The 17,154-nt window shown below is 34.2% G+C and overlaps 4 protein-coding genes across 4 annotated transcripts; 1 reads left to right on the forward strand and 3 right to left on the reverse strand.

Annotated features, from left to right (window-relative positions):
• Window positions 1-718: 718 nt before the first annotated feature.
• Window positions 719-2,994, reverse strand: LOC104894774 (probable DNA-directed RNA polymerase III subunit rpc6). The gene is made up of 2 exons (XM_010681090.4): window positions 2,832-2,994; window positions 719-1,560 (listed from the first exon to the last, which is right to left on the reverse strand). The coding sequence occupies exon 2, from the start codon at window positions 1,535-1,537 to the stop codon at window positions 836-838; it is 702 nt and encodes a 233-aa protein (XP_010679392.2). The 5' UTR covers window positions 1,538-1,560; window positions 2,832-2,994; the 3' UTR covers window positions 719-835.
• A 1,977-nt stretch (window positions 2,995-4,971) lies between these two features.
• On the reverse strand, window positions 4,972-6,158 carry LOC104894851 (uncharacterized). The gene has a single exon (XM_019249818.3). The coding sequence runs from the start codon at window positions 6,026-6,028 to the stop codon at window positions 5,162-5,164; it is 867 nt and encodes a 288-aa protein (XP_019105363.2). The 5' UTR covers window positions 6,029-6,158; the 3' UTR covers window positions 4,972-5,161.
• Window positions 6,159-9,165: 3,007 nt separating this feature from the next.
• LOC104894775 (probable WRKY transcription factor 65) lies at window positions 9,166-10,678 on the forward strand. The gene is made up of 2 exons (XM_048637658.1): window positions 9,166-9,418; window positions 10,018-10,678. Exons 1-2 carry the CDS (start codon window positions 9,276-9,278, stop codon window positions 10,553-10,555), a joined length of 681 nt encoding a protein of 226 aa, XP_048493615.1. The 5' UTR covers window positions 9,166-9,275; the 3' UTR covers window positions 10,556-10,678.
• A 586-nt stretch (window positions 10,679-11,264) lies between these two features.
• Window positions 11,265-16,627, reverse strand: LOC104894776 (hypothetical protein). Its single transcript, XM_010681092.4, has 7 exons — window positions 16,158-16,627; window positions 14,751-15,472; window positions 13,626-14,262; window positions 13,421-13,521; window positions 13,251-13,340; window positions 13,036-13,163; window positions 11,265-11,923 (listed from the first exon to the last, which is right to left on the reverse strand). The coding sequence occupies exons 2-7, from the start codon at window positions 15,381-15,383 to the stop codon at window positions 11,776-11,778; spliced, it is 1,737 nt and encodes a 578-aa protein (XP_010679394.1). The 5' UTR covers window positions 15,384-15,472; window positions 16,158-16,627; the 3' UTR covers window positions 11,265-11,775.
• Between the last annotated feature and the right edge of the window lie 527 nt (window positions 16,628-17,154).

Below are 17,154 nucleotides of genomic sequence, written 5' to 3' on the forward strand. Positions count from 1 at the left end.
TCTCACTTACTTTCAAAACGAATCAATCTATTGCAGCAGTATTCTTAAGTAAGAGTATTTGTTTTAAGTAGAAAAGCTTCTCTGGTTCTGTATAGAGGGAGTGTGGAACATAATGCGGATAGCACACTCCTTCGTCACAGCTTCGAAACGAACATAAAGGTCTATACTCCTTCGTAACAGCTTTGAAACAAACATAAAGGTCTATACTCCTTGGTAACAGCTTCGAAACGAACATAAAGGTCTATACTCCTTGGTAACAGCTTCGAAACGAACATAAAGGTCTATACTCCTTCGTAACAGCTTCGAAACGAACATAAAGGTATATACTCCTTCGTAACAGCTTCGAAACGAACATAAAGGTCTATACTCCTTCGTAACAGCTTCGAAACGAACATAAAGGTCTATACTCCTTCATAACAGCTTCGAAACGAACATAAAGGTGCTTGACGCAGTCACAAACTCACAAGGTACTGAGTGGGTTCAAAAATTCAAGCTTCAATGTTCAGGACCAGGCAACCAGCATAGCACTTATATCATTTACCACAGTTCAACACAAAATTATAGCAAGTAATGTATTCCATACACTCATGATGTTGCTCCAATAACTAGTGTTGTGAATACAAAAAATGAAGCACTTTCAAGTAATTGGGCTAACATCCTGAACTGCTGGTTGCAGCCTCGCAGGCATATAGAAAAAAAGATCACTAAAGCAATCCTCTGATTGAAAAGATTATTGTTAGATATATATATTAAGGTTTAGTAAAAAGATCTTCAATTCTGTTGCAAGAGAGATAAAAGCTGAAAATCTAAAGAAAATCGGCAACTCAATTAACTTTCAAAATTCCAACCACTTAGAGTAGTATGTACAGCTTATTGGGGAGATGATGCCGTCAGGAGCACAATGGTTGATACGAGGGCAAACACCACATGGTATCACAGCGAAAGCTCCTACTTTTGTGTTCTGTGGTTTGAACTTATAACAATCGGCATTGATAGGAAATGAAGTCAACTCCCCAATTCCGTTACCCTTCAATCTACTAATCTCTTTTTCTAAAACCAAATTATCAAGTATCTCCTTCACCTGTTCAACTGACATCTCTACCCCCTTATGACTCTTAATCTCGTGGCGAATTCCATCTGCTGTTGCAATCTTCCGTTTACTAAGTCTATATAAACAGAATTTCTTCAGCCCTTTGATCAGATCCTCATTAAGCAACCCGTCTTGATACCATACACCACCAGTTAGCTCCGTTGAGGGCTCAAACTCTATAGCCATTAGCCGTTTCTTTGCTTTGGCTTGAACATTAGGCACTTCTTTGATCAATTGCTTTCCTTGGAGGGACTTAACGCAATTATCAACTATCTTTGCGTTAGCAATATTCAGCTCTTTTCTAATGTCTCCCTTCCATATACCCATATCTCCTTTGCTTTTAATCAGATCGTGTATATTACGCTCATCACTTGTTAACTCCTTTGAAGGTCCATCTAAGCCTGGGCGCTTCCGCTTGAGGCCCAAACTCCCTCCCCTTATACTCATCTCTTAGAAAACAGACCTAACTCCTGAAAAAAAAAATTAAAATCACACATACAGTGAGAAGGGAAGTTTTATCGTTCCAGAAACAAAATCCTTCCACAGTTCCACTTTAGAGAAAAGAACATAAAACCTGAAAGAAAAACAGAAAAATTGCAAAAAGCCAAAAGGCGAAAGCATATTTGACAAGTTGGTATAGAATCTATCGGTCTACCAATCCGTGTATAAAGATCTTGGTTGGACTACTTGATAAGAAAACCTCTCTCCATAACATAATGTTTGCCTGCCTATTAGTCCTAGGCTCTTCACTGCTAAGGGGACAGGAACCTCGACAGCACAACACCTAAGACTCGGAGAGTGGAGACTAGATGAGTCAATCCCGATCCCAAACCAGACCAGACTGCCAAATTCCACTCCATAGAAAGCATTGAGGAGTTGAGGACTTATAATTTAATGTGCTTTGCATCGCGAAATATGCAAGACTTTATATGAAATGGAGATCATCTAACTAAACAGAATTGTGGACTTAATGGCGAAGCATTGCAGCAAGATGAATCTTAGTATGAATGTAGCTAGAAATCTTCACACCTAAGACTTGGAGAGTAGAGACTCGATGAGTCAATCCCGATCCCAAACCAGACCAGACTTCCAATTCCACTTCATAGAAAGCATTGAGGAGTTGAGGACTTATAATTTAATGTGCTTTGCATCGCGAAATATGCAAGACTTCATATGAAATGGAGATCATCTAACTAAACAACATTGTGGACTTAATCGCCAATTCGCCATCGCAGCAAGATGAATCTTAGTATGAATGTAGCTAGAAATCTTCCTCAACTCCCTAGTTATCTCAATTGTATGACTTAACATCTGACCTATATAAGTTATGTTTCATTGTTCACCAAAAAAAGCAGTCATATTAGAGGCCTGATTTCCAGCCACAACACTTGAAAAATTGATCTGATGAAATCAAACAAGAACAAGTGAACACAAATATGCGTATTTACAAATTGTAACATAAATTTTCTTATCATTTAGTTCCATGAAACAAACAAACAAACATGAATTAACAAGTTATACCAGAAATTCATTCGAATCATAAGTTTATAACATGTAAATTATCCTATCCCTAAAAACATGAAATAACATATATGAGATAAAGAAAAAATAAGTTGAATTCATGAAACAAACAATAACAACCGCATAAAACCAATCACATGAAGTAGAACTTAAAAATCGCAATTTCACACCAAATTTCGCAACAAAACAAGTAGATTCATCTAAGGAAGAAAACAACAACCTGCAATTCGAGCTTTGGAATTAGCGTATGAGTGAAGAATTTGCGTATGAGAATATCTGAATATGACTGTAGGAAGAGAGGGAATTTTCCTTCAATCGCAGGGTTAGCGAAAAATTACACACCTTCTATGAGAATTGAAGATTTAGGGGTTAAGGAGGGGTTAGATTAGGGGTATTAACAACCCAAACCGAGATTGAGCTAGTTTAAAGATTGAGCCCAATAGCGAAGAGTTTGATTTCATTCAGTGACTAGTTTAATCCATTTGGTGATTAAGGGTCTGTTATCTCTCGCTTATTTTCAGTTCAGTTCAGCTCTGGATAATACTTTTACTCTCACATATCACTATTCATTTCAGTTCAATTCAATTCAGTTCAGTTCAATTTAATTCAGTTCAATTCAGTTGTTTTATGTCGAATAGAACATGCCTTAAGTTAACTTTTATACTTCCTCCGTTTTTTTTAGATGTTACACTTTCTATTTTAGGAAATTTTAAATTAGATGTTACACTTTTATTTTAGGTAATAACTTCTCTCTATCTCTCTCCTATCACATGTTCACATGGGGCCCTTTTGTTTTTCATTCTCTCTATCTCTCTCCACTCCAAAAATTACCTAGGAGTCCGTGATTTGAAAAGTGTAACATCTAATAAAAAACGGAGGAAGTATTAAAATTAGACCTTCTCTTTTAATAATTTGTGTACAATTATTATAGTACACACATAACTACACTAGATAATAGATTAGAGTTTTATATTAGATTTAGCTATTTATATAGGTCATAAGGTTTATAGGGTCTAGAATATAAGGGTGATCCATTATCGAATTGAGTATATATATGGGTAAGATTGATGTCTAATAAAAGTATATAATATTTTTAAATGATATCATAAGCATATGTATTATAAGTTTGATAAATGTGTCAATTGTCACGTGACACATACATACTACATTGGAGAATGTCATGTCATGTGGCACCTTTACCTACGCATCTTTCTTTTAATAGGAACGCCTTTCAAAATAAACTAAGACCAACTGCCTTGAAAGTTAAAATCAAGGTGAGAATATACATACATATACATTAATATTAAAAAATAAGACTAATTGTCTCAAAGTCGGAGTTGGATTATGTCGGAGTCGGAGGTGTCGGATTTTTTATGAGATCCGACTCCGACCCTACTCCGACTCGGAGTCGGATGCGAAATTTTTTTAGCGGAATTTGCCTGGATGTTTTTTCTCATAGCAGATTGGACTATGATCGGATCAAAACTGGATTGACATCCCTATTACCAACACACTAACCGACTCGAAACCTATCCAACACAATACACCAGCATTATTTTGCATGCGAATTTGTACCCAATTATCGCATCTCAACTCAACCCACCAAATAATCAGTTTCCTGTACTTAATATTTTTTTCTAATATATCTCTCACATAATATTCTTTTCTACCAGAGAAAATCTTGATATCTAAATTTCAGATATCTTTATTTTCAATGACAATCATATTATTGACATTCTAATAAACATCTTCCATTACTCCAACCATAATTTACATTGAGGATAGAATGGAACTCCACTATACTTTTCTTTCATGCATTACCAATGCATCAATCCTTGCTGTTGAAGTCTCATAATTCATTCCCCAAGAGATTAGAAGTGCATATATATTGCTTTACCTATTGCTTAACAAGAAACCACCAAATACAACTTTACCAAACATCTACCCTATCTCAGTTTTCAACTCAGATGTAAGTAACATCTATACGCAATAATCCATCAGTATCAACCTTTAAGAGCTAAAGTTTGTCAAATCATTAGCTACAAAAGGACTGCCTCAGCCAATAATAGGTAAACTTCGCCCACGCAAAAACGAGTCATAACATAGTTGGGTCTGCAACTGGATTACTGATAGTTGGAACCTAATAAAGACAACCGTTCATGGTTGAGCCCTGTAGTGTATGTGGATTTTTCCGCTACAAAATCTATTTCCAGTCAAATTAAACTACGGGTATGTTCTTTTTGGCATAAAACAGTTGAACTGAATTGAATTGAACTGAAATGAATAGTGATATGTGAGAGTAAAAGTATTGTTCAGAGCTGAGCTGAACTGAATTGAACTTAACTGAATTGAACTGAAAATAAGCTAAAAGAGAACAGGTCCTACATTTGTATTACTTCATGTAATTACATTTACAACTTCTCAAAAAGGTGTATGTGATACAAGATAAGAAAAAACTTTTGAGAAAAGGAAAATAGCTATGAATAAAATCCAAAGGAATAATAAAAAGAAAAATAAAAATAGTTTGAAACACAATACAAATTACTAAGATTAAACTTTATCTTCATCTTCTTTGATGAGCTCCATATCATAATCTTGATCATTTGTTATTCTCCTACTAAAAACATTAATACATAACCACATAATTGCCTTGATAATCCTAGCCATTCCAATAGCAACAATCAAATAATACAACCACAACCCAAGAAAATCACCCAACCCAACTTTCATCATCATTTCTCTCTTAACCTCCACCAAAACAACCAATGAGTCCACCTCATCCCTCAACCTCCACCACGACAACGCTCCATAACACGCCGCGAGGGCCCACCTCTCGAGCAATCGCTCCTCGCGGGCCCCACCAAAGATTGTGTCGTCCACCACGGGTCGTACAATGGTCCTAGACCAATGTATCATAGTTTCATGTAGTCCCAAAAAAAAAACCAACTTACTTAACATAGACCGCCCATCACCAAATCCGGCCCCATCAACCCCTGCCTTAATAGTGGCCTCAATACCTAATCCAACACACACTTGTAAGGTGCATAGAAAGATCCACGCGGCGTGTACACGTGGCCTAAAAATAGGCCCCGGTAGCTCACTTATTAGGCTAATTCGGCCCGTTAAAGCATGGATTAAAGCTGCTAAACTAATTACATACACAAGAGCATGTAGGAGATTTGGATTAGTGTATAGAAAAACAGAGAAAATTAAGTGTTTAGGAGGAGATATTGAAGCTAATGACAAGATATATTGTGCACTTGATAATCTTGCTATTAGCAAAAATGATAATGGTAAAAGAAGGCTAAGAAGAGTTATTGAAATCACATAAAATGGTTCTACAAAACTTGGATAATAATCAATTATCTCAAATTTTCCTAAAATTTCAACCTTCTTTTTCCATAAAATCCAACCCATAATTTTTTTTTTTTTTGATGATTTTTGATCACAAAGAAAGAAAGAAAGTATATGTGACAAATAACACAAAATTTCCCAACAAAAAAATTTGGAATTTGGATCAAAAATGAAGATTGAATTTGTAAAGTTTATAAATGAAATGAAGTTTGGTAAGGTAGCTGGTAAAGGTGGTTGCCACGACTAGATGTTAGTTGACTTACAATCATAATCATATAAAATTAGTGAAGGAATAATACTAAATAATTTGGGTTAAATTTATAATTAAGTTAGTAATATATTTGATTCTTGATTCATAATCTATCTGTAACATATCCATAATGGTTAATTAATAATTGATTTGCATTTGTATCTAATCATGTGATGCTTTACTAGCATTGTTGTTAACATCTTGTTACAAGGAAACATTTATTTATTAATTAATTTAGAAGAAATCATAAGATCAATTATTTATGGTATTAAGATATACATCTGGAACTATTATAGTAGACCTAATGACATGGTATTATATATTTTAATTAGTTTGTATTTTATTGATCAATAACCAATCATAGATGTATTCTACCAATAGATAGGTCCTAAGAATTATTCATCTTATCACAAGAAGCTAATATGTTGCTGATTGGCTTGCTATATTCGTAATGTTTTTCGAAGATATTAATGGTTCAAATTATTAACATTTTTAGATCGAATATCAACTATCCTATATAATAAATGGTTTAAGATGAATTTTTTTATTCTAATTTTATCTAAAGTAAAAGAGAGTAAGAAAATATAATTAATACAGAGTCCTTTTATAATCACGATGATTTGATTTATAATAGGTATATCGACCTCTTGTAGATTAAAATAAACAATGTGAATACTAATTTCGGATTGATTATGAACCATATACATTATTTGGATTTTGGACTGAAGTAGAATCTTATTTTGGAAGTTGGCAAGTCACTATTATTTGGTAATGCATAACTGATTGGTTTCAAGTGATGTATTATGAGATATCTAATCTTCAAATGGAAGGATGTGTACAAATTTTGAAAGCTAGGATAATATAATCATGAATTTATTCGTTTTTATGGAATGGTGTAATTAATTTTAAGAAAACTAGATTAATTTTTATAACTTTAAAATGATAGCGAATGTGTCCTAAATCATACATACTTATTATATTTTATGCAATTCTTTTCTTAATTTTGATTTCAAATATTAATGGATAATTATATATGCAAGGAATATTTAAGAAAAAAGATGGTTATACTTAACATGAAAACATTGGTAACTTCAGAAGTACTTAAAAAGAAAATATGAACTTTGCTTGTTTAACCAGTCAATAATATATTCTTAATATTTTGGTATCCTCTTAACTTTTTCAAGACATGATAAAGACTATTGACGCACCTTTCTTAAACTTACACCAAACTTATTATAAGGAGAATTCATATAATTGGTTATGTATGTTGCCATGTTGGTGACTTGGTGACCAGCTTCTTCTTAATTAGTGCACAGAAAGATTGTTTATAATATAACAATTATTTTATCCAATGTACGTTAATGTAGTATACGTCTATAAGATTCCTTTCAATCATTTTCCTCTTAATTACCAGGCACCCCATGTTTTCAAAGTTTACCACCCAAGCTTGGATGGAGGTGGTGGAGAACTCACCTTAGCTTGTTAATTAGAGATCATAAATTCGAACTTCGGCTACTACCTACTTGTATGCTTGGGAGTAGGGATTTGTGTGACTTGTGTCTTTGGCTCAACGAGATGAAGGTGTTGGGCAGATTGAGCTTTCGCTTCCTTATCTTCGAGGTTTCGTTATCCCCTTCCTTTTAGATGAAACCTTTGGGTATATATTGCACCTTATTCTATCAAGTAAGCAATTTACATGGTTCGATCAAAGATGGAGCTATGTGCTTGTTTGGATGTGTGTGTGTTTTTTTGTTCCTTATTAGGTAATTTTTTTTCCTTATTCCAATGTATGTACTTGCATTGTAATTTATCATTTCAAAATTTGTTTGTTTTCATCAATCTTGGGGATGATTTTTTTCAAAAATATTCAATCTTCAATCTACTTGGAAAAATTCTCTCTTGCTAGCTAATTTATAGTCAATAGTTATACTTCATCTGCTTTTAAGTAAATGCATACAACAGCTTGACTTTTACATTTATCAACCAACGCACAAGTCTGATAATTAATACCTCTAGTTATTTATTAGTAAAAAACATGTAAAAAGTGGATATTATAAAAATATACATTAACACTCATTAAAAAACCATTACACACTAACAATAATAATATTATTTTATATACATATGCAAATAGTGTAGAAACTATAAATAAAGTTAACAAATAGTGTAAAAATCTAAATATTACGTATATTTATTTAAAAACGTACGTAGAAAATACATAAATAATATTTTTTTTCTTATATACTAGTAAAATATGAGAATTAATCATATAGAAGTGTCTAGAACTTCTAGTATAGTAGTATGCATATTAAATGTGTGAGTGGGGTGGGGGACTCAGCAAAACAAAACGAATAATAATGCATAGTATTATGTTATCATCTCTTTGCTCTCACTCTCTCTCTTGACTAAGAAATTTAAGATTTCGATTACTCTGTGCTAATCACTACTAAACTCTCTTAAATATACATACATACATGCATGTTTTTGTGATTTGAGAGTCAAAGTATGAGTGTTTAGTTTGCATGCATAATAAGAAAAATCAACTAAAAAGCTATCTTACAATGAATGGTGCTTCAAATTCTACCTCTCCAAAAATATGGAAGGATAGTTCCATATCTAGTAATCAAGCTTCTAACAAAAGGTTGGTTAAATTAGTTCTTAATTTGCATGTCATTGTTTTTGTTTATTGGTTACATGATGTTCAAGGTAGTAATGTGGGCAAGATTATTCGATCTCAGGTTTTGGGTACCACTCTATCAGACTTTATCAGTTAACGTGCACGTATTTGCATGTAATTAAGTACTACCATCATCTTTTCGAATTTAGTTGTCACGTTACTAGTTTGAATTTAGTTGTCACGTTACTAGCTTAGTTTTGACTTGGGATGAAAGGAGATCTTTCTTTTTGCTAACATGCAAGGATAAACCCTCGCACTTTGCCCCTTTTTTTTTTGAAATGTTGACTTAGCACGATGCATGCAACTAAGCTATAATAATGAATATTTTTGTTATGTTAAGTAATTAATTTCTCTTAATTATTTTCTTTGTTTGATTCAGAAAGATGCAGGATGAGAAAAAAGTGGTGAAAATTAAGCTTGAAGCAGAAAAGGGTGATTCACAATTAAAGAAAAATGGGCCTCCTTCTGACTCTTACTCTTGGAGAAAATATGGACAAAAGCTCGTCAAAGGATCTCCTTATCCAAAGTTAGTAATTACAGTTGGTTTTGTAAGATATCGTCTTCTTTTTATTTTTTATTTTTTTTTTGAGTTTCCATTAATAGTTTCTTGAGTTATAGTATATTGTATTATCTATATTTTTCTTATACTAGAAATTCTGATATTTTTATTTTTCCAAAAAAAAAAAAATGGAAGTGGGTAAATAATTTTTTTTCTTTTTAGAATGAAAATATCCTATTTCTTTGTCCAACTTTTTGTTTAATTCAAGTGGGAATTTCAACCAAATAAATTATCTTTCTTTATTATTGATAAAGAATAGAATGTTTTTTCCAGTAATAATTCATAATAGGATATATTTTGTATAATAGTGTTTTTTTCTTATTAGGTTTATTAATACAATCAGGACTAATAACTTGTATTTTCACAATAGATATAATCAATAAAAATCACTCCAGAATGGAGAGCTTACATTATCTAACAACTAGTCTTATATGCACGTTATGCATGAATGTAATTGTAATGCATGTTTTTTAGCGATAGTTTGTCTTTACACAAAGTCCCCAAGAGTTTGCATATATATTAGAGATATTATAAAATTTTCATATTTTCTTTTCTTGATAATGCAGGGGTTATTACCGATGCAGCACATCAAAGGGCTGTTTAGCTAAGAAACAAGTAGAGAGGTGCAAAGAAGATGCTTCAATTCTCATAATCACTTACTTCTCAGCCCATAACCACCCAACCCAAAGTCCACAAAGCCCAACCTCAACTCAAACCCACAAATCTCCAAAGAAAAAGGCCCAATTCCAAGCCCAAATCAATAAGGCCCATTCTAGACCCAAACAAGAACAATCAAGCAATGACAACAAGGGCAATGTTGAAAATACTCCTAATGATCAAGGTCAACAAGGTCATTTCCACTACATACAATCTCCAACCTATTGCTCAAATGATACCACAAAGATGGAAAAACAACATGAAGAAAAGCCTTATGTAGTTTCTTTTGACAATATTACCCCTTTCGACTCGCAAAATAACTTCGACGTAGTAGATGACCAATATTTACAACAAAACAATGATTTCTTTGATGAACTTAATGAGCTAGATTTCATTAGAAACAATAATGTTTTTGACCAAAAAGAATTCAAAACCTCTTTAGCTTGATAATCCCTCTTTTTATGTCCTTTTATTCCCCCTTTTCTTTAATCTTGTAGCAATGTATATAGCTAATTAAGGTGGTGTGAAGCTCAAACTAGTGGTGACAACTTTATTTTGCCATTTTGGACGTTCGTGCTCATGTCCAAAGGGAATGTATTGTATATACTATAAACTAATTGTAGAATATTTTGTATAACGATAGCGGTCAAAATTGCATGTGTGCCCTTAATGATGATCAAATAACTAAAATTATACCGCCTATTTTACATTCGATTGAAAAAATATATAATAAAAACCGAAGGGAATATGATAGAAATAAAATAAGTCACTAGGTTAACAAATCGGTGAAATTGGCTCAAGAAATACTACCTCTGTTTTTTAATAAGTGCAATACTTTCCTTATTTGGAACAGTCACAATAAGTACAATCAAGTTCAAAATGGTATAAAAGTTCAATATTATTACAAATATGCCACCCAAAAAACAAAGGGATTCATAACTTTTTTGTTTTATCACTTGAATTACTATATATTATTGTTGTCCCAACTTTATCTCTGTACCTTTCTTGATATTCTCACTTCTCTATGTTGCACTTATTAAAAAAAACGGAGGAAGTATAATGATAATAAGTCGGTGAAATGGGCCCATGAGATATAAAGATTACAAGTGAAATTGGGCCCATAGCGTATAAAGATCAACAATTAGTACTACTACACTGACAAAGCAACACAATTCATTCCATATGCTGAAAAATCTCAGCACAATTTTTCATGGACATAGCTAATTATTTCTATAGATATACATACAGGGGAAAAAAAAACTACCATATTGTTTCGGATTTACTTCTATGGGGGATGTGGGCGTCTAAAGGTATAAAGGCTAAATAGAGAACTTGTTCTCCACCAAACACGAAAACATAGCGGAATTGGTGTGGGTGGATTTACCATAATACCGCCCGCTACTTTCATGTTCGGTGCAGAAAAGTTCTCCAAATGGCCTGGCTCTTGTTCTCCACCAAACACGAAAACATAGCGGAATTGGTGTGGGTGGATTTACCATAATACCGCCCGCTGCTTTCATGTTCGGTGGAGAAAAGTTCTCCAAATGGCCTGGCTCTTCATATAGTACATATGAAAAATATGAGCAGGTGATATACATCTTGCAAGAGTAAACCAGCTGAGACAGGATATGTGTTCAGTAACACATGGAAGTACATATTTCTATAGATCAGCAGGTAGCAGCTTGACTTTGCACATTACCCTGAATTGCCTTGTAGCATTGGAGACTGCAAAGCGGCAGCTTCGTCTTCGAATCTCTATATTTGTACGGATTCATACACGAAGGGCCAGCACATTTTTCTCGTGGCGGAGGATAACTGATAATCCATCCCGCAAAAAAGAAAAAAACCAGAAAGACGTAAAGCAGCTAGTAAGAAGCATTTTCTTGAAACCCAAAAGAAAAACAAATGAGAGAAGGGGAACAACTCGTGATAATGTGATATGATACAAACTCTTGGAAGTGTTGAACTCATTAAAAGTGTTGTACATGGGATAAAGAATTATGTAAAGATTCTAAATACAAAAAATTAAGCTGAATTCCACACTTACCATTTACCAAAACAAAAATTAAATTTGACTTTTATTCTTAATTATCTACTTCCTCCGCTCTTTCATAATTGCAACATTTTGACACTTTTGCCAACACATAATTTTGACCATTTACATAAGAGTAGTCCAATAACATTTTATATAATAACATTCTTATTGATATTTACATTTATGATCATCGACTGAACGTTAATATATGAATAGTGTCAAAGTAAGTGTTGCAACTATTGAGCAACTTAAGACATGATATATAATCAAGTATCAGACAGAAGCAGTTGCATCTATTTAAGGAGTTGGATACTGTGTCGGACACAGGCACAGGAGCACAGGCTTGATCATGGCAATCTACAACACAAGATCAAGCTCCAAAGAGCATAAACACAATAACTACATGCTTTCAAACTGGCACAGGATATCTCAAAGGCCTTCTTAGCACATAGCATATCAAAACAGCAAATGAGAGAAGTGAGTAGAATATCCTAGACAACGGTTTCAAATACTCATAAGAAGTGACTGATTAGTGATGGATGCCTCAACCACAAACCTATAGTGAACATTTTCAATATATCAGATACGTCTACACGATCTAATATCTACTAGCTTACTACTCAGTACTCGCTACTAAAGACCAACTCTTACCATGATCACTAAAATGTATCTTAAACGGTTGTCTCCCAACTTTCACACTTAGGTTTTACATGTGACGTTGGGACTTGGGATCTTCTTTATCCATTAAAATGAGAAGACGAAAATATATTTGCATAGAAACAGTTGATTCAGCACCAAAGTTGCATTTGTGTACCACATACACACTAAAAGTCCGACTACTACATACAGCTTCAAGAAAACTGAGTATAGAACAGGAAAAGGAGAAATATACCTGCATGTTTTTGAGTCAAAAATACTAGGCAGGCCCATTTCATTCGGAAAGGTAACAGTTGTCCCACTAGGTCCCATAACATATCTGATAGTATTTGCTGCACGCATAAGTTCATCAGCAGCTTTCCCCTGCAACAAACAATCTTATCAATAATCTCTTGCAAGTTATACAACTGTCAAGTGAGGGAAGTTACTTGAGCATAGACTATCTAATACCTCGGCAAGATCTTTTACACGCTTCTTCTTTTTCTCCTCCCGCTTTTTCCTATTGGAGTCTTGACCGAGTATTCTTCTAATTGCCTCAGCCTGTAACAACAAATCCATGCTCAGCTAACTTAAATAATGTCCATGAGACGTATAAGTAGCAAAAGAGGAGTATAAAGAACCTCTGATTCCCTAGCTGCCTTCTCATTTTGCATTTTACGTCTCTGAGCAGCCTCAACTTTCTTCAATTGTTGATCCACTTCTGAAAGCTGCTCCTTTTGTTCTGTGGACCACATTATGTCAAGAGATAATTAATTAATGGATCTAAAAATTAAAAAGTTTACTCTTGGGATGATTGTAAACAGAGGAAAAAATCAAAACTCATACTCCTAGGTGGTGCCGGAGGTAATCCATTTGGAAATTCGACCACACTTCCACCAGGTACAGAGGCATCTCTTCCTTGAAGTGCCCTTTGACGAGTTGTGAGAGTTAGTTCGCGTTTAGGCTCAGCAAGTGCTTCAACAGGTTCCTTCCTCGCTTTCTTTCTCTTTTTGCCATCAGGCTCGCCATCAGATATTTCATCCTCTTCCTCATAGTCAGTGTCCCCAGATGGCGATCTTTTCTTTCCATCTTTACCTAACCTTGACGAAGCAACAAGATCTGAATTGTGAGGAATATTTCCTGAAAACTTAGATAATCTTCTGTGCTTTCTGCTAGATTCTTCATCATCCTCTCCCAATCCAGTAAAGAATTTAGCATTCTTTAGTTTTTCCAAGTATCTAATTTCATCGTCGTCCTCGTCATCATCAAAACCATCAACTGTCCGCTTCTTGGGTGCACGTTTGCTTTTACGCGCTGAATCAGATTTGTCTCCTTGCTTTCCTGAGCTATTCTTCCCGACCCCCTTCATTGAAGATTCCTCCCTTCTAAGAGTAAAGCCCACTTTGGAGAAGTCCTTCCAAGGAATTCCCTGTAATCCACCCTTCTTTTCTCTAGACGGCGAGTTATCAGTTTCTATATTGTCCTGAAAAACAAGAAATTATAGTTCTCATCAACCCTAGATGCTATTCACAACCAAATCGACAATGGAAAAGCGAGATACAGCCGCAGTTGCCGTTACTATAGAGCACGCTTAAAAGGAAAATATTTAATTTCTAAAAGACAAAGCAAAAAGTGTAAGTTCAAGTTATACAATCACTGAATAACACGATAAGCCTCCCACGTCAACAGAAAATAGCATACGACATGACATAATTACATCAATACCAAATTTAGACAAGGGATGATCTTCTTAAATACAAGAATAACCACGGACCAAATCCATTTCTACAACATTTTCAAAACACCGCGCACCGTCATCAAGCAAAAAGTAAGGCAATGCAAATTAAAGATAAAAAATTTAGATTTACAAGTAAAAATGTCAACCATATATATGTATATAAGAAGCCACACACACATCAAATGGTTGGAGGGGGGGGGGGGGGGGGGGGGGACTATGTAAGCATCACCTACCTTATGGGCCGTCTTTTGGCGTGCAACAGTAGCATCTAAGGCACGAGAACTCTTTGGGTTGGCATCAATAGTGCGTGTGACACCACCAACTTTGAGCTTAACTTTTTTTACCTTATTCTCACTTCCCAAGCCATCCTGTGATGGACCTGGGATCTCGTCAGTCTTTCGATTTAACGCCATGGTCTTCTGTGGTTCTGGACTTTCTTTTACCCTGCTTGCATGTTTCCAATTAGCAGGGGCAAGAACTCCTTCACTGCTTCTTTTGTGATTCGAGCCACTCCGTCCCTGATCTATAGTATCTTTAGAACCACTGTATAACTCATTTAGCCCTACTTCTACTTTCTTATTCTTTCTAACAGGTATTTCATTATCCACGCCACTAGCTCCGGGAAATCTCGATGCACATTGACTAAGACTAAGCTCTTTCCTCCTTGAACTGTGGCCACCGCCACTGTTATCTTCACTGGAGCCTGCCTTTATCTCGTCAGATGGAGGAGTTGAGGACAAGGATGATATATCACGGCCATCTGAATTTGGTTGTGATTCAGGACGAGGCCGCCTGGACGTATGGGACCGTTTCTTCCTGACAGTGTTCCCTATGCCTTCAAATCGAGAAGAATTAAGGTCTTCCATTCAGGAAATAATATGATCAAGAAGACTTCCAATACGGCCACTACTATCTAGTACACGAATTGAGTGATTCCCATAGAATCAATGCAACACTGCATTACAAAATTGATGCATCAGTGTGAAGATCAAATATGTGCTTAAAACATACTCTTACACCAACAGTTCAACAAAACAAAAATAAAGCCAGTAAAAACCTGAATATCAACACTTACACTGTGACTGTAAAGTAGAAAGCAATATACTCAACAATGCAGAAATTTCAAAAGCAGTAAAAACCTGAATTTGATACAATGAAGTTCACAAATCAAATTACATATACCCAACAAAATAACTAATTGCATAATCAACATCAAAATCAGCAATTTAAGAAACTCTAGAAAACCCAATAAAAGATTATGAATCACAAATTCCTTCCCTCAACACCCAAATGCAAGCAAACATTGGAAGTAAAAGAATCCAACAAGGAGACAATAATAACAAATCATACACAAAGCTCAATCAACAAAAATTAGCAAAAACCCTAATCATCAAATAATCAAAAACACACCAAATAATCGATCATACAACAACACAAAACACAACCCAGATCCTAAAATATGAATAAAATCTTATAAGTACAAATACAGTCATACAGAAATCAGCCAAAACTTCAAACACCCACCAAATTACTCAATCATACAAAACAAATAAACAAAACCCAGATGCCAAAACACAAAGAAAAAACCAAATTAACCAAATGAAAAACCAAAATTAAAGAGAAGTAACAAGAAACATTACCTTGAAGATGGAAACTTTAAGAAAGTATGAAAACAACAAAACCCAAAAAAAAGGGAAATAACAAAGAAACGGCGAGAATGAGAGAGAAAGCTGAAAGAAGAGTAGTGGTAAAAGAGAGAGAAGAAAGAGGGAAAAAAGATAGAAACTTGAAGGGTAAATTGGCAAATATAGAGAAAAAAAGGGTAAATTTTTTTAGGATAGAGAGAATAATAATAAGAGAAATAGAAGAAGAGAAGAAGAAGAATTATGGTGTTGTTTTTTGGTATAGAAGAGAAGAGATGTCTAATAATCTTCACCATTTTTTTTGCTATAAAGTCTTTCCAAAAAAAAAAATACACACAATAACTAAGACCACTCTTTCTTTCTTTCTCTCTCCTCAACCAGTAAGGTTTTTCCTTTCTCTTTCGTCTTTCTCTCTCTACAGTTTTGTTTTTGTTGCTTTGGTTTTGGTTTAGGGAGGCTTTTTCTTCTGTTTCTCTGCGCTTGTGCTGTAAAACTGAAAATATGTTCGACAGGAGTAAGATCATGTCCTCCCCTAGCTTAGGGCAATGTTTTTTTCGACATAAAACAACTGAGTTGAGCTGAATTGAATTGAATTGCTGCATAAAACAGTTAAGTTGAATCGAATCGAATTGAATTGAACTGAACATTATTCATTCAACCATGACTTAGATTTAAGGGGGGAAAACATCATTCATTCACACTTTTATTCTTTTCAATATTTAAGTGCAAGTTCTTACAAAACGTATCAGGTTGATCAGGTACATAAATAATTTATTATAGACTGAAAGTCTGAAACTAACTTTATACACAAAAACTGACTCTATGAGAAGAAAAAATGATAACATCATATTAAAATTGACTATGTTATAAAACTGGTTGTATAATACGAAAATTGAGTATATAAAAGGTGATTATATCATACAAAAAATGATTATATTAAACGAAAATTGATTATATCAAATGAAAATTGACTATATTATATGGTTTTTCGTGC

The sequence above is a fragment of the Beta vulgaris genome, chromosome 5, assembly GCF_026745355.1.
Source record: "Beta vulgaris subsp. vulgaris cultivar EL10 chromosome 5, EL10.2, whole genome shotgun sequence".
Taxonomy (NCBI): Eukaryota; Viridiplantae; Streptophyta; class Magnoliopsida; order Caryophyllales; family Amaranthaceae; genus Beta; species Beta vulgaris.